Source organism: Microcaecilia unicolor, chromosome 9 (assembly GCF_901765095.1).
Source record: "Microcaecilia unicolor chromosome 9, aMicUni1.1, whole genome shotgun sequence".
Classification (NCBI taxonomy): Eukaryota; Metazoa; Chordata; class Amphibia; order Gymnophiona; family Siphonopidae; genus Microcaecilia; species Microcaecilia unicolor.
In genome coordinates, this window is record NC_044039.1 from 59,326,924 (window position 1) to 59,348,901 (window position 21,978).

The 21,978-nt window shown below is 45.2% G+C and overlaps 1 protein-coding gene across 1 annotated transcript in view; it reads left to right on the forward strand.

The window, feature by feature from the left end:
* Positions 1-21,978, forward strand: part of IPO8 (importin 8) — an 882,901-nt gene that overhangs the window by 57,521 nt on the left and 803,402 nt on the right. The window contains 1 exon segment of the mRNA XM_030214557.1: positions 16,874-16,955. Within this exon segment, the coding sequence (XP_030070417.1) occupies positions 16,874-16,955 (82 nt within the window).

Below are 21,978 nucleotides of genomic sequence, written 5' to 3' on the forward strand. Positions count from 1 at the left end.
CATCTGCTGCTATTAAAGGAAAGAAAATTATCTGCAGGTAAGGCATAATTTTACCCTACTTTTATACTTCTCGGTATAAAAGTACAGGATAAGATAAATCCATGCAGCATGAGCAGGGAGCTCTACTAGTTACTTTTGGGTGCCGCTAGAGGCAGCTCTACTAGTTACTTTTGGTTGCCACTAGCTGTTATGAATGCGGTTGCCAGTGAACTAAACTACTGCTGTTGAAATAGTCAGTCATTCAAATTTCACTTGATTGTGTGATTTGGGTTGCCCATCAACTCTCTTATCCTGCAGCTTACTCTATAACTAGGAAAGAAGCATGGATGACTGTACATGTGCTCAGAAAGGAGCGCTGGCATGTTTGCGAGCTGCAGCTGGTGTTGTGTTGCCATAAGCTACTAAGACCAGAGTCTAGGTGGTAGTCCGGGTCTGAGCATCAGGCAATTGTCTATTTCCATAGCACACTTGTTGGGGAAACGATAAACGTCCAGTTGTCTGTTCTTGCAAGGTTCTCAGCCTTCTCAGGTTCTTAACTACTTTGTGTTATGCAGAATGGAAAAAAACCATGGTTGTGCTCTTGAAGAAATTAGGCTGTGAGGTCTACCTGATTGCTAGAAACACTGCCTCTTTAAAACCATATATTGTCTGCATATTTTTTTCTCTGGCTAAGAGACTGCTGCAATAGCATATTTACTGTATATTTCTACTTTAGGGAGAGCCTTCCCTGCATAGTTCTGTTCTGCCTGGAACAGAAAGATATAAACATGGCACTGCGAAATGGGAAATATCTTTTGGTTCTCACTGTTTTCTGTTGTAAACACAATTTTACATATTTCTGTGTTTTTCTGATTGGCTAGAGAAACCACCTACCACTTAGATGCAGAGTTTTAAACCTGTATTTTAAGATTTTGCTTGTTGGGACATTCGTTTTGGACTCTCTTTAGACAGTTTGCTGAATTATCTTGTATAGATGCTAGTGCTGCATCCAGAGCAAAGCTTCATGACTTTAGAGCTGGTATCTAATTTGCTACTGTCCTTACATTCCCCATGGTATGCGCAGGGGCAGAAGATCCCTTCTGTTTTTGCGCCTCTCTGTCTGCTGTGATTACCTTCTTTTTTTTATCAATATTTTTATTGAATACAATTTTCATATTAACATCAATAAGCACGTCTTACAACTCTATAAATGACCCCATGTCCCCTACCTTCCCCCCTCCCCCCTTTTCTCTCCCTCTCTCGCCCAGTCTCAAGCAAGGATTATATGGCCATGGATTTATCACATTCAGCTTTTACTTATATGGGATTTCCTCCAGGACACCAGCAACTACTATATTACAATTACCAGCTGTGGATCGTCCAGAGCAATCCCCGAGTGGGCTCTCCATTCCTTGTATTTGTCCCAAATTTTGTAAAATTGGATCATCTGTCCATTCTGTATTGCGGTAAGTTTTGTCATTTGATATAAATAATCCATTTTATGCACCACCCTTATCACTGGCGGCGCATGTAGGCTCTTCCATTCTGCAACCAGTGTTATCTTGCCTGCCACCAGAAACGTTGTGACCAGGCGATGCAAGTCTGTGGAAAGTTCTCAGGGTCGAAAGTGCAGCAAACAGTGATCTGCTGTGGCTGGGTATTCCTTTCCAATCATCTGGCTAATCTGTTTAAGCAGTTCTATCCAATATACTTTTATTTTTGGACATGTCCACCAGATATGAAACATATCTCCCACCTCCTGACACCCTCTCCAACAATCCTTCGACGTGTGTTTGTACATTTTGGCTAATCGGTCAGGTGTGTAATACCATTGATATAAGATTTTATACCTATTCTCTTTCATGGCGCTATTTGTAGATCCTTTTAACATATAGTCTAAAGCTCGCTCCCAGTTTTGCAGGTCATGAGCATTTCCCGTATCTGGGTCTCACCGCTGTACATATTTCAGAAGCAGTACCTTGTGAGATAATAGTGCTGCATATACTTGAGAAACACATCCTCTAGCGCTCCGGACATATCCACCAGATATGAAACATATCTCCCACCTCCTGACACCCTCTCCAACAATCCTTCGAAGTGTGTTTGTACATTTTGGCTAATCGGTCAGGTGTGTAATACCATTGATATAAGATTTTATACCCATTCTCTTTCATGGCGCTACTTGTAGATCCTTTTAACTTATAGCCTAAAGCTCGCTCCCAGTTTAGCTGGTCATGAGCATTTCCCGTATCTCGGTCCCACCGCTGTACATATTTCAGAAGCAGTACCTTGTGAGATAATAGTGCTGCATATACTCGAGAAACACATCCTCTAGCGCTCCCTCCCCCCATCGCCCTCTCTAGAGTGATTACCTTCTGATCGTGTGCCATATCTCATGTGTTGTAGGGGTGTCCACCTGAATCCTGTGACTCCTGATTTACTAACTACGTACACACCGGTAATTGTCTGTTGAGTAATTGTCTGCACCTGTACATGATATCAGCAACTGCTAATAAAAAGATAAGCATATATTTATTCAGGGGTGTCTGATGTGTTTTTTTTTTGCTCCTTGCAAAGAACTGTGAGCCGTGGCCCCAGCAGTGTAGAACATGTAATGTGCAAATTTGATCCCCTTACTCATTTGTCAGATCATTATTAATAAGTTCCATAGCGTCCCACAGATCAATCCAGAGACTTGTGGGTTATGTCCCTCTACCAGCAGGTAGAGATAGAGAGAACCTCAGAGGTTTACTATATGTGGTCATGTGCATCCACCTTAACTTCAGTATTCTCTCTAATTGTGGATTGATTGGCTCCTGGTCTGGTCCTCTAGGTCTAGTTGAGCTTCTGGGACTTGGGTGCACAGGTCCCTCCCTTCCTCCCCCATCAACCCCTCCTCTCTGCCTGACTGTGGTTCTCACTCTCCTGACTTTAAAAGGAGTCTGAGATTTCTTTTGCTCCGGCGTCCTCTCCTGTCTTTTAAAAAAAATTCAATTTGCTCACTGTTAAAAAAAAAAAAAAAAAATCTGTCTGATTTGTCCAGCGCGGCAAGTTCATGCCGGTTTGTAGTACCGGCTGAATGGTGTGAGGACTGACTTGGCATGCGACAGCGATTCCCGAGGGGGTGAGTAGTCATTATCCTATCTGTGCCGTTGGGATAGAGCAAAAGCGGCTGCCAGTGTGGGAGCCACTGGACTGCTTTAGTTTGCCATGCTGGAGATCCACTGTACAGCCCAACTCCATGGAGCGGTGTGATCCTTCCCGGCTCGTTTTGGCGGGCGCAGGGCAGTTGTTTTCTTGGGGGCGCCATCTTTTTTGCCGCTCCACATGGCAATGCTGAAGCCCCATTGCTCCCCTGGGGTCTGATTTACTTGTGATTCAGGCAGTTTTATATATAGGCTTTTCAGAAATGTGACAGGGGTACTGGGGTGGATGACTCCCAGTTTCTTCATATTAAGGGCTTCAGAGAAAGGAGGCCTGGGGCGGTTGTGGGAGTCCTCGGGTCTCCTACAGCTTTGAGTCTCCCACAACTTTTCCAGGGGCGAGGTCGGAGACCCATTAGACCCCTGCAGCTGTTCTGTGGCAGCGAGAGCCTTAAGCTGCAGCTTGGAAAGTACTGACTATCTGAAAGTCTTCTGGTAGAAATGCCTGTGCTTCACTGGCAGGCAGATGATCAAAAGCCCTGTTCCAAACAGCACTGTAAAATAATGCTATTAGACCTATGATCAGAGATAATGCATGCAAATTTAAGCAGCGCAATTATCTCTGATTATGGGGTAGAAGTGCGGGCGAATTGTGCCTGAGCATGCGCTCAGCACAATCCTCCCGCACTTGTTTGACAGGTCTGGGCTGTCAAAAGCCCAAACCTGTCAAACAAAGGGGCTGGAGGTCCACCAGGCCCTGACTACCCCTGCCCCAAGCAACGGGGGCTGGAGGTCCAGTGGCCTTCTGGTCCCCCCGACGATCCCCCCCACCCAGATTCAGGGAGGGCTGGAGATCCGGTGGGTCTCCAGCCCCCCCAAACCCCCGGAAAATGGTCCCTGGTGGTCCAGTGGCTACCGGCCAAACCCCCCCTCCCAGCGAGTGACGGGAGGGGGGGGCTGGAGGTCCAGCGGACCTCCAGCCCACTCCATCTCCCCCCCTCCAGCGTTGTCTGCCGAATCCCTGGTGGTCCAGTGTCAAAAAGAACTTCTTCCCGGCCCCTCTACCTTAGTTTGAGGAGGGAGGTAGCCTGCCTCCCTCCTCTTCCTTGGGTTGATGCCGCCATTTTGCGGTGTCGTCAATCCAAGGAAGAGGAGGGAGGCAGGCTACCTCCCTCCTCCAACTAAGGTAGGGGGGCCGGGAGGGGGTTCTTTTTCCCACTAGACTACCAGGGATTCGGCAGACAACACTGGAGGGGGGGAGTTGGGATGGGCTGGAGGTCCGCCGGACCTCCAGCCCCCCCCCCCATGTCGCTCGCTGGGAGGGGGGGGGGGGGGTTGGCCGGCGGCCACTGGACCACCAGGGACCATTTTCCGGGGGTTTGTGGGGGCTGGGGACCCATCGGATCTCCAGCCCTCCCTGAACCTGGGGGAGACCGGAGGTCTGCTGGACCTCCAGCCCCCTGTTGGCAGGTTTGCTTTGGGGGGGAACGGGGACCTGCCAGCATGCAAGTGCATGCTGGACAGGGCTCACCATTCCTCCCCAATGATCTGCAAACCCTAACGCCAGCTTGGAGCTGGCGTAGGGTTTGCCATGGCCAGCGACCCAAATTTTGGGGCGCTGACCGCTGATCATTGGTGATGAATGTGCTAAGCCCTGTTAGCATGCTACTTGCGCAAAGAGCTCTTGAGCGCGTTGTTTCACGTGCTCGAGGGCTCTTATCATGGGGAGGTAGCAAACGCCGGTGCTAGTATGGCGCTAACAGCCTCTAGCGCTGGCGTTTGCTTTTGATCATCTGCTCGTAGGTGATTAACACTAAGAATATTTTTAGACCCTTCTTGAGGAGGTTTAGGGTGTGTGTACATCATTAATGGAGGGGAGAAAGAGATCAGGATTAGGGATCCCACTCAAGGTTTTTCACTCTTTCCCTCTTCCCCTTTCTCAGAGTATGGCAGTACAGTTTGTTTAGTTAGTCAGGCTTAGGGCTGTTGACTCCATGTTTCTGTGAGAAATGTTATATTTTGAGGCTAGTGCAGGCCTCTCAGGTTTCTCTCGGTTTCCATGGTAATTCTGCACCCTCTGTGCTGCCCTGGTGGCATTTGCTCTGTGTGTACTGTTTACATTAAACTAGTTTTATTCAGTAGGGTGGCTGGCCTTTCAGCCTGAAGGTTACAGGTTCAAGGCTAGTTTTATCCATCCTATTAGAAACGGTGGGCTCAGCTAGGTTTCCAGTGGGGCATATTTTATTTCATTCTCTCTTACTGCTTGCCTGGCCAAGCAGTTCTTGCATGACCGGAACAGTTATCAGAACTCTACTGTACTAAAGATTGCCCTTCTCTCTCTCTTTGCACACTGATACTGGCCACACCTTTGCATACTAGCCTCAGCTACCCTGGTATCTGCAGCGTACCCGGTACTTCTAGTTGCTTCTATGGTATATTTGGCATCTGTTCATTGTATGAGGTATGTAAATTTCATAAGGAGTGGTCCCGGAGCTACTTCAGTGCAGAGGTAGCTTAATAGTTGTTGCAATCAGCTGAGAGTAAGCTCTGGGGGTGCTGCTTCACAACCCACTGCAGCTTGCTATCTGTAGCGCGCAATGGTGCAACAGCCATATTTTGCTACGCCTTCTGGCTCTGGTTCTCAGCCACGCTTGTTAGCTCCAATGCGCAGCAGTTATAGTGCACAGTCACACCAGCCAATTCTTGTCCCTATCTGCAACCACTGATGTGGCTTCCAAGTCACATTTGGCAACCTGCCTTTTGGAAGTAATCTTGGGCCTGGAGAAGATCTAGGGCAGTTGGGTAAAGACCTGAGGGACTTCCAAGTCTCGGTGATTGCCAGGGGACTAGTATAAGGATAATTTTTAATCCTCTTAGTTTTGTTGTAGGTTTTGTGGAGCTAGGAAAACCATTTTCAGGGTTTCCACTACGACAAGCCACCTGGCTGCTGGTAGAATGAGCTCTTTTTCAACTCCAGGTCTACCTATGCCTGCTGCATCTTTCAATGATGGAGTCTCAGTTCACTCCTCAGGCAGGACTCCTGTACTGGTTTCAGGAGGAATGGACCAAGATTACCTCAGCTCAAATGTGTCTTAGTTTTTTTATTGCATGGTTACAACTTGGACTTCACTACAGATTTTTCTTGGAGTCTACATGCAAGCTCAAACACTGTCGGGTGGTTCTTGCCAACATTCTTTCTTTAGGCACAGTCGAGTCTGTCTCCAGTTGCAACTGGAGAATGGGAAGTTGTTCCCTTTGCTTTGTAGTTCCAACCAGGGAGCTTCCTTCCAGCTGAGTTTGGACATTATAAGGATCTAGGGTGTTTACGGTTCAACTTTTCACAGTGAGAACCTTACAGTGTGTAATAGTTCTGTCTGGTGGGGAGAGTTTCTAGCCTTCCTGGACCTCAAGGAAATGTACTGTCTTACTTTCATATTCCCAGTGTTTCTTGCTGTAGAGGGATCTTAGTGATTTATGACCATGTCATTCAGCCTTTCCATGTTTCCGAAGACATTTTTGCAAGATCATGGTGGTAGTGCCAGCTTTCCTTTCTGAGGATGGATTGCAGGTTCGTGCATACCTCGTGACTGGCTGATTTGCGGCTCTCTCTGTCAAGAGACTACAAATTTCATCCAAGATACCTACTCGTCTTCAGTCCTTAGGATTGGTAATCAGTGTCACCAAGAGTCAGTTGTTTTTAGCACAAATCTTGGCTTATCGGGGAGTGCTGTTTCATATAGGCTTGGGAAGTCCTTTCTTCCTTTTGCTCCTCAGCAACAGGTGCCAACCCAAGTCAGGTTTTACTTTCCCTACCAGGTCCAGGATATGAGAGTAGGTTCAAGTTTATGGGCACAAAGTTCTCTTTCTTGGACATTCCCTCATGGACCTGATTCTGTATCAGACCACTTCAGGGATTCCTTCTCTCTTTGGTCCCCATCTCTATGGTTCCCTTCAAGCCAGTTTAGTCTCAATGGGTGATTTCAAAACAGCTTTACGCTGATATTTCAGAAGTTCTCTCTCCCTGGAGGTGGCTATCTGCAGCTTGTAGGCTGCTAGGGTGTGCTGTAGCTGGCGGCAATAGATTTCGGATCCCTTCCAGAAGGCAGACAGTCAACCTCCTCACTTGCCAGATGTAGAGTCGAGGCCTGCTTAGTTGCCAGTTTTCTTCTATGATTTGTTTCGAGCGTCAAATAAGCAGATGTTTTTGGCGGCACAGCCTGTCATTTGATGTGGTTGCGCTGCTGGGCAGTGAATGCAGCTTCTAACGATAGCCGGTTCAGCTTCATTTTTTAGGGCAACTATTGTTTGAGGACTCCATGAAGTTGGTGGAAGATCTGGGTGACTTATAGACTCAGCATCTTCCTGAGGACATGTCTACAAGTTATTTTCGGTCGTGTCAGGCTCGCCCTTATCTTTACGACACCAGTACTGTCGTCCAGGGCAGCCTAGTTTTCTTTAGCAATTCAGTCCAGGCAGGTCCTCAGAACTCCATCCGTTTGAGATCCTCTGAATTTCTACTGGTGACGGGGCGCACAGTCCTGTCTTTTCTGCATATGGTGGTTTCTGCCTTCCATCCCATTCCACCTTTTTCTCTTCCCGCTTCTTGGATGTTCACCATATACTCCTATATTATTTGGAAGTGACCAGCGAGTTCTATTGGTCATCTCTTTGCTTCTTGCTTTGCTTGAGACCATAGGAAGGTAATGCCCTTTCCAAAGCCATGCTGGCTCGCTATTTTTAGATTGGCAGATGTAGGCATAGCGGTTTTGATGTCAGGAGGAGCAGACCCTTTGTAGAATAGGCGTCCGTATGAAGCTGAAGAGCTGTTCCGCATAAGTGCCATTTTATTCTAAATCCTTTTAGGGGAGCAACTGCTCCCCTTGCACCCCACCTAGCTATGCCTCTGCATAGTGGGGGAGTGCCTGGGATGACTGAGCAGAAGTGACTTCCTACATAGCGTTTTAGATTGTAAGCTCCTTTGAGCAGGGACTGTCCTTTTTGTTAAACTGTACAACGCTGCGAAACCCTAGTAGCGCTCTAGAAATGTCAAGTAGTAGTAATAGTAGTACTTTATGCACTGCTAAAGACTGTAGCGGTCTTCTAGTGCTCACCATTTTAAGATTAGATGCAGCGGTGGCAGGATCAGAAGCAGATATATTCAGAACCTGGAGAGCCTTAGGTATATAGAAAGTTGGCGACTCCTTACGAAACACCCACACTTTGGTAGGATCATCTGATTTCTGACCTGCTGTGCAGAAATGCCTCATGGCATACCCTCATGCTGTCCTCTGACTGGTCACAAGAAAGGGGATCTGGCTTCAAGAACCGCAGTGGCCGTTGGCTGAGAGAGGCAATTTCTTCAGCTGGCCTCTGTATGTCTCTCCTGTTGCGGGTGGGAGCACTTTCTTCCAGAGTGCAGTTGACTTCCTTTTCCGAGTTTCGTCTGGCTTCCGTGGCTACCCTTTGCAGTTCGGCAACTTGGTCCTCTGTCCTGCTGTGGATAGCTTTTGTAGATCGCCCTCTTGATCTTCTGTTTTTCCCTTGCTAGGCTTTGCAGGCTTGGCGTGGCAGCTCTAGGCATTCCAGATTTGACGTGGCAGCGCATGTAACTGCAGCCTGTGGAACATTGCTCCAGTCTGAGGTTGTAGTACCCCGCCCCACCTGAGGACTGCTTTGGTACATCCCACAAGTCTCTGATCTGTGGGACATTATGGACGTTAGTCCTTACCTGATAATTTTCTTTCCATTAGTCCCAACAGATCAATCCAGAGGTAAGCCCTTTGTTGTTCTGGGTTGAATGTTTTCTTCTAGTTGCCTCAATTTCATCAGATTCCTTCATTTGATTTTTGGCTACAATAGGGAAATCAAAACATAAAGGAAACCTTCTGTTACCCTCCCGCAAGAGAGGTTAAGGAGTTCACATGGGCTTTCTGCAGGCAGGAGAGGACTTCCACTGCTTTGGTATCGACAATACTGAAGTTAAGGTGATTGCACATGATCACATTTAGTAAACCTCTGAAGTTCTCTCTATCTCCACTTGCTGGTAGAGGGACATAACCCACAAGTCTGGATTGATCTGTTGGGACTAATGGAAAGAAAATTATCAGGTAAGGACTAATTTATTTTCCACTTAAATTTTGTATTTTTTATGATCTGCAACAGGCAATTTCTCAAAGAGCACATCCTGCTCAAATTTCCCCACGCAGGGGCTCATAAATACTGAACTACTACATCAGGACCTAACTTATCCCCTATGTATACTGCTCCAAAACTCATAACATCAAAAATAGTCCCATAAACAGTATCCACTTCCCAACCAAACCGTGCACCCCTAATATAACAACATCCTCTTCCCCACCCCTCTAACATTTCCAATCCCAACTCAACTTAAGAATGCCCCCTGTTTCTTTGAGACACTCTTTTTCCCTTTCCCCTCCCCCCTCCCTTCCCCTCCCCCTCCCCCCTCCTATAATACTCCCACATTCCTAAATACATGTCAATCACTGTTGTAAGCGAGCCCATCCACCCGTATGTCTCAGTGCCCCCTCCCTACGGTATGCCGTTAGTCACTCCATGTGTATTAACTGCCCCAATTTACATTTCCAGTCATCCAAAGTCGGGGGGGGGGGGGGGTCTGCCCTCTTCCAATACTGCGCTATGAGGCACTTAGCTGCTGCCAATCCCAAGCGCAACCATTTCCTCTCCTCCCAAGAGTCCCTCCCATTATATAAGCCCGAGGCACCCCAAAGGACTACACACCAAAGACAATCCAATCAACTTTACTAGCGCTTTCATAACTGCGTGCCAAAAATGCACCACCCTGGCGTATGCCCACCATATGTGTAGAAATGAACCCAATTGTGAATTACATCTCCAGCATAGATCTGATGTACCAGGATACATCTGCTTCAATCTCTCAGGTGTGTAATACCAACTGGATAAAACTTTATATGCGTTTTCTTGTACCAAAACACAGATTGAAGCTTTCTGAACAAATAAGTTCCCACTCCTGATCGGAAAAGCGGCAATTTAAATCTTCCTCCCAAGCCCCCTGAAAACTAAATGATCTGGGATCTCACACTCTAAAAAATTTATACATCACTGATATAGGTCTGGGCACTTTCCTCAACAAAAGCCACAGATTTTCCAAACTTTCCATCTCCTGAGGGTCATCCCCCTTCCATCCCATTATTCCCTCAAAATGTTGAATCTGCATATAGGTAAAGCTGTCCCCCCCCCCCCCACCGGCAAACTATACATGGAGTACAGCGTATCAAAACTCTTCACCCTCCCCCCCGCAGCACATCCCGAAAATTCACAATGCCTGCTTGCTCCCACCTCACAAAACAGGCATTTTCTTTCCCTGCCCCAAATTTAGGCTCCCATCTCAAAGATGCCAATGTCTATACCCTACCAAACTGCCCCCATTTTCTCCACACTTCCCCCCACAATTCCACCAAATGCTTCACATATGGATTCTATATCCCAGCTAAGATCATTCCCACTCCCTCACTAGTCCATAAGTAAGAGCTCATCGGCCTGTGCGGGCTATATGCTTGCTCCACCTGATTAGCAGGCTTAGGATCATCCTCAATTGAGCTGCCACATAATACCATTCAATATTGGGTACCGCTCTACCCCTCTTCTCAGGAGCGCTCCATAACACTCGTCTAGCCAAACGAGGATGCCTGCCCCCCCTATATAAACTGTGACACAAAACCCTGCAACAGCTTAAGTGTCCTTTTCAGTACCATCACTGGCAGCGCCTGAAACAAAAATAGCAGTCTAGGCAAAACATTCATCTTCACCACTGCCATACGCCCCCACCACGAGAGCCACAATCCCTTCCACCGGGACAGTCCTCCCCGGACCTTATCTATTATCTTCCCATAATTGAGACTATACACCCCACCCAAGTCCCTGGGAATCTGAATCCCAATCCCCAGATACCTAATATGATGCTTGGCCCACCTAAACGCAAACAATGCGCTCAATCTACTTTTTCCCCCCCCTGATTCAAAGAAATCCCCAATAACTCACTTTTATCCATATTGATCCTTAGGCCAGCATATTCTTCAAATTTCCTAAAGATCTCCAACACCGCAGGTGATGTCCGCTCAGGATCCATCACGTAAAGTAGCATATACATGTGAATTCCCCACATGTATCCTGAACTGTCTTATAATGGTTTTCTGTTATATTACAATCATGTTTCTTTCATTGTCATGTAACCCAAAATCCTTCTGTAATACCAAATGTCTTTTCTCTTCTTATTTCCACTATTCATGATGTATTGTAAGCCACATTGAGCCTGCAAAGAGGTGGGAAAATGTGGGATACAAATGCAATAAATAATAATAATATCACCTGCAAACAAAGCAATATGATGCTCCATCCCCCCTACCCTAATACCCCGAAAGTCTGGATGCTGACGTATCATTACCGCCAACAGCTCTATGTAAAGTGCAAAAAGAAGGGGCGACAGTGGGCAGCCCTGCCTAGTCCCTCTGCCAATTGGGAAAAACGGCATATACCCCCCATTGATATTGAGACATGCCTTAGGAGCTGTATACAGAGCAGCCAACCAAGCCCCAAAATTATCTCCCAACCCCATGCGCTTCATTACTGTCAGGTTCTCATGGAGGAGTCTGGAATTGTGAGCCCTTGGGCTGCTGACGGGGGCGGCAGCAGCAGGCAAAAAAACCCACCAACTAGGACTGGACAGGATACAGGATTCTCAAGCAGGATACAGGAACTAGCTTGACTGGAACAATACTTCACTTGCGCTTGACCGCCGTTCCCTAGGGGTTGAGCCCCTAGGTGCAGGCAGCCGGCAGGACTTACTGGACGGAGTGGATCAAGACAAACTTGACTAGACAGGGTACAGGATACAGGGTCCCAAACAGGCAGGACACAAACACAAGCTTGGCTAGAACAGGGTACAAGCTACAGGGTCTCAAACAGGCAAGGAATACAGACTAAGGACCCTAACTAAGAAACAAGGCTAAACAAGACAAGGCAGAAGTGCACTAAGCACAAACACCAACCTGGACCTTTGGCATTGCAAAGGCCAAGCAGAAAGTTTCCAGGTGGCTAATAAGCCCATCAGCAGCTGAGGCTCAGATGCAGCAATCTCAAGGCATAACCAATTTGTTTTTCAACATACCAGTAATGAATACATATATCTCAAATGTATGGACATCTCTCTCAAGTATTTTCTTTGGAAGGGCTGTAGATGGATATGTCAGCTGCATAAATAAAATTATTATAACCATGGGTATCCAGTACCTTTCCTAAGGGGGACATCAATATTGAATAAGATGGGTGAAATGGGGGATCCTTGTAGGACTCTGCAGTCTGGAGTCCATGGGGGGGGGGGGGAGTAGATGGAATTAGGAGATTTGACTTGATAGGCTCTAGATTTTAAAAATCCTTGGAACCAATTTAGTACAGACCCTCCTATACCTTAGTTGTCCATTAGTGCAGGTAGCAAATTGTGGTCTACCACATCGAATGTGCTTGACATAGATTGCATAAGGATGATTTTCCTGCCTAGGCTAATTTCTTTCCTGAAGTTAGCAATTAATGTGGTTAGGAATGTTTCCTTACTGAAATTGGGTCTGAAGCTATGTTGTGTGAAGAAGGGGGGAAAAAGTGCTTTTTATACTTCACTCAGACCACTTTGGCGGACCCCAGAAATATATCGTGTGACTTTAGATCTTTAGCATTAGCTTTGTTTCTTGCATTGAATAACCAGAAACAAGAAAACATCATCCTATTAAATAATACTCCTGAGGCATGTGCTTTGGCGTCGAAACACAGCAACTGTGTCGAGTTGTTTGGTATTTCTCAATAAAGACCTGGAATCATTTATACGTCTCTCTTGTTTGGAAAGAGCCAGCTTGCCCTACTCCTTCCCGCTTGACTGACTCTCGTAGGGATTGATTTCACCTCCACATTCTGTGTGTGTCCTTCTCCGAAGGGAAAAGGAGAACAGATAACCCATAAATTGATGAGATACTATGCCCTCAATCACTTTTACTAGTAAAAGGATAGAGGTCAATGGCCTGTAATTTGTTACATTGTTTATTTTTGCCAGGGGATTATTAGGGATGGGGGCTAATATTATACACCCTTTTTCTGCGGGGAAATGACCTAAGGATAGCGAAAGAGAGATGTGATCTTAGGGATTCTGTAAACAGGTCAGGTGCAGCTTTTAATAGAAAACTAAGGCAGGAATCCAGTACACAGTTTGAAGATTAATATGTCAGTAGAAAAGGTTTCACCACAGAGAATGAAGGGGGAGAGAATGATGACCAATATCTATGAGTTTTGATGCCAATGAGGTTATGTGTCCGTTTGGTCATGTGTCCATTTGGTCAAGAATATCATAGGTTATCTTTTAAATATTATAACGTTATCTCTAATTTTTATGATTTTTTGCTCAAAATATGTAGCTAATTGGATAGCAGATGGAGCAGATTCTTTGGAGGTAGTAATAGCCTGGTGTTGACTATATTGAAAATATGTTGGTATTGAAAGGATCAGTTGATATTAGATTTCCATAGTAGTTTATTTTAGTCTTTTTTTTTATTGTATATTTAGTCTTAGAACTCATTTCCAATGAGGAGGTGTTACTATAGAGTAACTCTATGTTAAAGAAGGATTTGTATATTATTGATAAACCGCCACCTCTCTTTTTGAGTCTACAGAGATTGAGAATCTTATGACTTTAATGATAGTATTGTTATTTGAACGTAACCAAGTTTCGGTAATCGTGACTAGAGCAAATTATTCATCCTCGATCCATCTCCTTATGAGATCAGACTTATTCATAATTGATCTAGAATTTACATAACCTATAGGTATTGGAATGAATGAATGGGCTTGTTGCGGACTGCGACATTGTATTTTAATTAGATGACATTTAGGATGTGGATATTTAAGTCTGTGTTGAGAAGATTCTTATGCATGAGTGTGATAAGTAAAGTGTGTATGAAGGTAGTCATTGTGGTTAGATTGATAATTTACATTTTTTGTCTTTAGAGCATTGTTTTAACTATTGTTGCTTGTAAGGTGTAATTAATGGGATGTTGCTATTGTCTTCTAAAAAGACGGTCTGGTAGCCAAAGAGCCAAGGAATTAGAAGCAGTATAGACACAGCTAGATTAGGCATTAGAAACATTATGTAAGATTAAGAATACTTGAGGTTTAAGATAAGGTTTAAAATGATCTTTTTCCAAGACCACACTCAGCGACGCGGTGGTCTCGCTCAGGGCCATGCCTAGGGTCTCTGGTGCCCCCCTGCAGACTATCAGTTGGCGCACCCCCCCACCCCCTGTGTGGCACAAGATGCAAAGGAAATAGGAGCTGAAAGATGGAGTGCAACTTTGTGGGATTGCTCAACAAATAGAGGGTTTACAACTACTTAGCTTTTCGTGTTTTCATGTTCACGAAATTAGTAATTAAATCTTTGATATCTAACTGGGCACATATATCATTCTCAATAGCAATCATGGCAAGGCTTACAAGCCTTTCTTGCGAAATACTTGATCGCAAATAATGTTTTATGATTTTTAACCGTGAAAATGATGCTCACCACTTGCCACACTGACAGGAATTGTCAGCAATATTCTTAGAAACAAATTGCTATACATTGCAAAAGAAGATAGCAGATGTAAATTCTCAAAGTGGACATATTCCAAACACTAAAATGAAAATAAAATGATTTTTTTCTACCTTTGTTGTCTGGTGACTTTCTTTTTCTGATCATGCTGGCCCAGTATCTGATTCTGCTGCTATCTGTCCTCTTAATTCCGTTTCCACGGCTTCCTTTCCATTTATTTCTTTACTTTCCTCCTTTCTTCTTCATTTCTTGCTCTATATCCATAAGTAAAAGCTGGGTCCTCCGCAGACTTGACTGTCCAGTGGATCCAGCTTCTGCCTATTTTCTCCATCCATGTTCAGTTTTTCTCCTCTCTTCCTTTTTCCTCATCTCATCTCCTTCCTCTCTCTTCCCTCCCCTCCATCCATGCCTAGCATTTCTTCTCTCTCCCTTCCCCTCCATCCATGTGCATCTCCTTCCTCTGTCTTCCCTTCCCTCCCCTCTATCCATGTCCAACAATTCTCCTCTCTCCCCTCCATGTCCAGCAATTTCTCCTCTCTCCCTGGGCCCTGCCCTCCCATCCAAGTCCATCCTTGTCCCTCTCTGCCCTTCCCTCCTCAATCCATATCCAGCAATTCTCCTCTCTCCCCTCCCCTCCATGTCCAGCAATTTCTCCTCTCTCCCTCGGCCCTGCCCTCCCATCCATGTCCATCCTTGTCCCTCTCTTCCCTTCCCACCTCCATCCATATCCAGCAATTCTCCTCTCTCCCCTCCCCTCCATTTCCAGCAATTTCTCCTCTCCCTGGGCCCTGTCCTCCCACCCTTGTCCATCCTTGTCCCTCTCTGCCCTTCCCTCCTCCATCCATATCCAGCAATTCTCCTCTCTCCCCTCCCCTCCATTTCCAGCAATTTCTCCTCTCTCCCTGGGCCCTGCCCTCCCATCCATGTCCCTCTCTGCCCTTCCCTTACCTCAGCGCCGCCATGGGGGATTTAAATCTTTTACCTCGGACGGTCACAGCAGCTGAGCAGCACTGCGTCAGTGAAAGCGCTGCTGACGTCTGCAGCCTTCCCTTCGCGCTCGTTCGTTCCCTCAGTGTCCCGCCCTCGCAAGGAAATGACGTCAGAAGAAGGCGGGGCACTGAGGGAACGAACGAGCACGAAGGGAAGGCTGGAGACGTCGGCAGCGCTTTCACTGATGCTGCTCAGCTGCTGCATCCGTCCGTGGTAAAAGATTTAAAGCCCCCAGGGCGGCACGGAGCTGAGGTAAGTGGTGAGGGTAAGCACCACGGCGGAACCCTCCAGAGGTCGGTGCCCCCCTGCGGTGCTTACCCCGCTTACTGTGTTGGCACGGCCCTGGTCTCGCTACTGAAGCGGCTGCCAGTGATGTTATCCAGTCACCACCGGCTCAGTTCAAATTTAAACAGATGTCAAACTTCAACCACATTATTCTAGATAGTACAGTAAAACCTTGGTTTTCATTGACGTCGGTTTTCATTGGTTTCGGATTTCGTTGATTTTTTCCTCTAGAAATTTGTCTCAGTTTTTGTTGGTTGCCTCGGATTTCATCGAAAAAGAAGGACGTCCATCTCCCAATTTGTATTGGAAGATGGACGTCCTTCTCCCGATTTTGGGCGTCCTCGTTAATTGCCTCGGTTTTCGTCGGATTCGGATTTCGCTGGTTGTTTTCGGTCGGATTATCGACGAAAACCGAGGTTTCACTGTATTGTTAAAATAACTAACTTTTCCCCACTTTGCATAGGTAGTTGTCCTGTATGTGACATGTCCTTTGCTAGAGAATTAAAATACACTGGGTTTGTCACTGAAAGAGTGATCCATACTGTGGGCCAATATCTCCTAAGGCAGGCTATTTTGGTATCATAAAGAGCTGCTTGTTGCATATCTTAAAGACCTCATAGGAATGTATGAACTAAGTGTTCCTTCTAAATATCCTGACCTAACAATCCCTTTAGTGCTTTGAATGCCAGAATGAAATTGAATAAGCTTCTTATTTCTATACGATCATAATATAATCACCTACTATTTATTTAAAAACTTTGTAGGTCACGCAAATGGTCTGGAAACAGCAACTTAATTACGATTACTCTTGCTTATGACGTTACCCATTATTGTGTTTTGTTTTCTTTAGTCATACAAGATCATCAACTTTTCGCCCACGTTACTTCAGATTATTGTGTCAGACCAGGTTGAATTCCCAGTACGCCAAGCAGGTGAGCTAAATTTCCATGTGATGCTGTATTAATATTTATATGGCATTGCCAGTTATGAGTTGCAGCAAAAAAAAAAAAAGGGGGGGAACCATTGCTTCTCTCTCTTTTTTTTTTCTCTCTCTCTCTCTCTTAGAGAAAAAAGAGCTTATGCAAGTGTGGTTAAAAAGTGGAAGCATCATGATCTCGGAAGAGAGATTTTGTTTCTACCTACACTGTTGTGGTCCACAGATATCAGAGCAGCAAAACACGGAGCAGACCAGCAGTTTGAAGAAATGTATGGTTTATTAGAACAAGCACCTGACGTGGCCAGGTTTCGCCCAAAGGCTGCGTCAGGGGTAAAGCTGCAATACAACCATTTAAATTAATTAAAATCATACAAATAAATAATAGGAACAGTCATAATAATAAAACATAAAAATAAAAGTCAAAAACTAAAACATACAATACAAAGTAATAAATCATGCAGTCAAAATCGTTACATAGATAAAACAACTAGCAAGCATCGAAGGTTACATAGGTATATAAATGATGCATAATTGGAGGAGTGGCCTAGTGGTTAGGGTGGTGGACTTTGGTCCTGGGGAACTGAGGAACTGAGTTCAATTCCCACTTCAGGCACAAGCAGCTCCTTGTGACTCTGGGCAAGTCACTTAACTCTCCATTGCCCCATGTAAGCCGCATTGAGCCTGCCATGAGTGGGAAAGCGCGGGGTACAAATGTAACAAAAAAAATTTATCATAACAATGTGAGAGTGATGCAAACAGTCAGTATACATTTTCATAATCACAAACAGGTGCAGAGTGTAAGCATAAGTGTATCAGTGCAGGCAGAGTGACTCGTATAACACACATAGGTGTAAAAGAAAAGTAAGTAGCACCAATTAGGACACATACCTAGAGGGGAATTAAAACAAACCCTCCCCTAATAGCCAATTCTATCCAAAACAACCTATAAATCAAAAAATGTGAAAAAGCACTTAATTTTTGCTTCAACACACTAATAAAAATGAAATGTGAAAAAGCACTTAATTTTTGCTTCAACACACTAATAAAAATTAAAATCAGCTTGACAGCATAAAACTACTCGCAACATAGCATTCTCTCTTCAGAGCAGCAGTATCTTTTTTTTTTTTTTAATTTTAAGAAGTCTTTATTCAATGGGACGGCACAATACACAAAGAGAAACAGTGCACAACCATTAAAACAGTTTTTGAATCAACACAAACAGAGCCAAGAAAGCGCCCAACCTCAAACCACAAGAGACACATAAAACTTCTATGATTTTAATAAGATTTTAAGTTATAAACCCATTTTATCAAGGAAGGAATCTGAGGAGATTTCCACTGAGCAGCCAACATAACCCTGGCCGCCAGCATTGCATATCTCACCAACAGAGACTGTGATGTGGTCAAACCCGGTGGTTTCTTAGGAAAAAGAAAAATTTCCGGTGCCCATTTAATAGGCCAACCAATCCACCTTTGAAGACGGAACTGGACAGCCTTCCAAAATGCCCTAACTTTACCACATGTCCACCAAATATGGCCCATTGTCCCCCTCTGACCACAATTCCTCCAACACAGTGGGGAGACTGACTCGAACATATGGTTCAAATGAACCAGTGTCAAATACCACCTATGGAATACTTCAACAGCATTTTCCTTGAAGGGAACAAAAATAGAAATCCTAGATAACTCTTGTTCCATCAAATTCCACTCCTCCTCAGTTATGTTAAGACCCAATTCCCTATTCCAGCTAGCTCTATAGGCCACCAAGCCCCTTGCCTGCCTACGCTGATATGAATATAGGCAAGTAATAAGACCCTTTGTAACTTTGGAGTCCTCACACAAGTCCTCCAAAAATGAATCCTCTCGACACACTTTAGACCTTATGTCAGCCGAAGACAAAAAATGCCTCAACTGTGTATAAGCAAACATATCATGAGGCGAGATAGCATAAGAATCTACCAAGGAATTGAAAGGTATAAATACCCCATCATCAAAAAATTGGCCCCACGTCTCAAGACCAGCCCTAAACCAGGCTCTAAATGTCCCTGCATGAAGACCAGGCGGGAAAAGAGGATTATAAATCACTGGAGTCAATTTAGAAAGAATCAAATCAGGCTTGGCAAACATAGCATCCCAATAATACAATGTGGTCTGGACCGACGGGCACACCTCCCTCCCCAACAAGCGAAAACGCTTAGGAAGCCACATTAGGGAATGCAAAGGGCATGAACCTACTGATTTCTGCTCCATCCCGATCCACCTCTTCTGAGGACTCGCATGAAACCACTCAATAGCAGAACGAGCCTGCGCCGCCTTATAATACCAGAACACATTAGGTACCCCCAAACCCCCGTGCTTCTGATCCCTGTACAACACTGTTCTAGCTAGTCTCGCCCTCTTATTAGACCAAATAAAGCGAAGAAAACAATCATGAATACCAGAGAGAAATTTGCGCGACAAGTGGAGTGGAAGAACCTGAAAAAGGTACATCAACCGGGGCAATACATTCATCTTTAAGGTAGCAATCCGACCAAACCATGAAAGATCAATAGACCCCCATTTCTCTAAGTCCTTACTAATTTCCTTCAAGAGAGGGGGATAGTGCCCCAAACAAGTCTGAAAATTTTTCAGTTAAAGAGACCCCCAAATACTTGAGACCCCGGGATACCCAACGAAAAAGAAAGGTTTCTTTTAAGGAATTTAAAATGGGAGTAGAGATACAAATAGCCATAGCCTCCGATTTAGACATGTTGAGCTTAAAGCCGGAAACAGAGGAATATTCCCCTATTAACTTTATTAAATTGGGCAACAAAATTAAGGGTTTGGATAGGGAAAGCAAGATATCATTGGCAAATAACGCCAACTTATATTCCTGATCCCCTACCACTAGACCCATAATATTAGGATTAGAACGAATCGCAACCGCCAGAGGTCCCATGACCAAAGCAAATAACATGGGAGATAGCGGGCACCCTTGACGCGTCCCCCTAGATAAAGAAAACAAAGAAGAATTTCCTCCATTTATACGCACACAAGCCCTGGGGGAATTATAAAGTGCTTGAGTCCAGTCCCAGAAACCCAGGCCAAACCCCATCCGATCCATAACATTTAACCTAAAAGGCCAATGCACGCGATCAAACGCCTTTTCAGTGTCCAACCCCAGGAGGCAAAGGGAAGCTTTTGACTTTGCGGCCACATGCGTCAAATTAACCATCCTACGGACATTATCTTTTGCTTGTCTTTGAGGAATAAATCCAACTTGATCTGGATGAATTAGAGCAGGTAATACCCTAGCCATTCTATTCGCCAACACCTAAGCAAGAATTTTAACATCTGCATTTAAGATAGAAATCAGACGGTAGGAAGCACACTTCAACTTATCTTTACCTGGCTTTGGAATCACGGCAATCCAAGCCTCCATCATAGAGGACGGCAAAGCTTGACCCTCCCGAACCCCATTGAGAATATCAACCAAAAGAGGAGCAAGTTTCCCGCCCCCCCCCCCGAAATGTCCTGTAAAAATCATTTGGGAGTCCATCTAAACCTGGTGATTTCCCAGGTGGGAGATCCTTAATAAATTTAAGAACTTCGTCTACCCGTATGTTCCCATCTAACATTTCCCGTTGCTCCTCAGACAGGGCAGGAAGCTGAAGAGAAGCTAGGAAATTTCCAATGGCATCTTGCTGAATCGAAGCATCCACCTTATACAAAGACTGGTAGAAAGACTGGAAACTCTGACAAATCAGGTTAGACTGTGTTAAAACTACCGAATTACTATCTCTAATCTTCAGAATAGTGCGATCAAGTCTTTTCTGCCGCAACGTAAGAGCCAACAACCGGCTAGGTTTATTATGATACAAGTAATGCAGTTGCTGTTGCTGAACGAACTGAAGCTGCTCCGTGTAAATATTATCTAACCACTACTACTTAACATTTCTAGAGCGCTACAAGGGTTACGCAGCGCTGTACAAATTAACGAATAAGGACGGTCCCTGTTCAGAAGAGCTTACAATCTAAAAGACGAAATGTCAAGTTGGGGTAGATGAGATTTCCTGAGAAGAGATGAAGTGATTAGGTGCCGAAGGCGACATTGAAGAGGTGGGCTTTGAGCAATGATTTGAAGATGGGTAGGGAGGGGGCCCGGCGTATGGGTTCAGGGAGTTTGTTCCAAGCATGGGGTGAGGCGAGGCAGAAAGGGCGAAGCCTAGAGTTGGCGGTGGTGGAGAAGGGTACTGAAAGGAGGGATTTGTCTTGAGAGCGGAGGTTACGGGTAGGGACGTAAGGGGAGATGAGGGTAGAGAGGTAAGGAGGGGCTGCAGATCGAGTGCATTTAGCCGTATAGCTTGTATCTGACGCAAGGTAGAGGTCGAGTGCGTTACCTTATGAAGATCTTCCAATCTAGACAATTCCAACAGACAGTTACCTCCTTTCGCCTGATCCGAGCCTGCGTACTAGCATGCTTTAGAAAAAATCCCCTCAAAACTGCCTTAAGTGTCCCAAACTATCCCCAAGGGGGGACCCGAATTCAAATTGTTGTCAAGGTATTCCCTCAATAACGACCTAAACTGCGGTAAAATTTTATCATCGTTCAGCAAACAGACATTTAAGGTCCATCTGGTATCTTTCTCAACCTCCCCTCCAGAGGTAAGCTGTGCCCAAGTTGGAGCATGATCCGAAATAGTGATGGAGCCAATATCAGACCAACTACTACCCTGAAGCAGGGATATATCGAGGAGCAAATGATCTATGTGGGAATAAGAATCATGAGAATGAGAATAATAAGAGTAATCCCGATCTCGATGATGATGCTGCCTCCACACATCCCCCACCCCCAGAGTCCGCGCAAATTGTACCAAAGCCTCCGCATTTTTAACATCACTCGCCGAGACCCTACCTGACTTATCCATGGCTGGGTCAAGCAGGGCATTAAAATCACCCCCCAGAACCAATTTACCATAAGGATCAGCTTGCACAAGCCTGCCAAGCCTGTTGAAGAATGCACCCTGATTAGCATTAGGG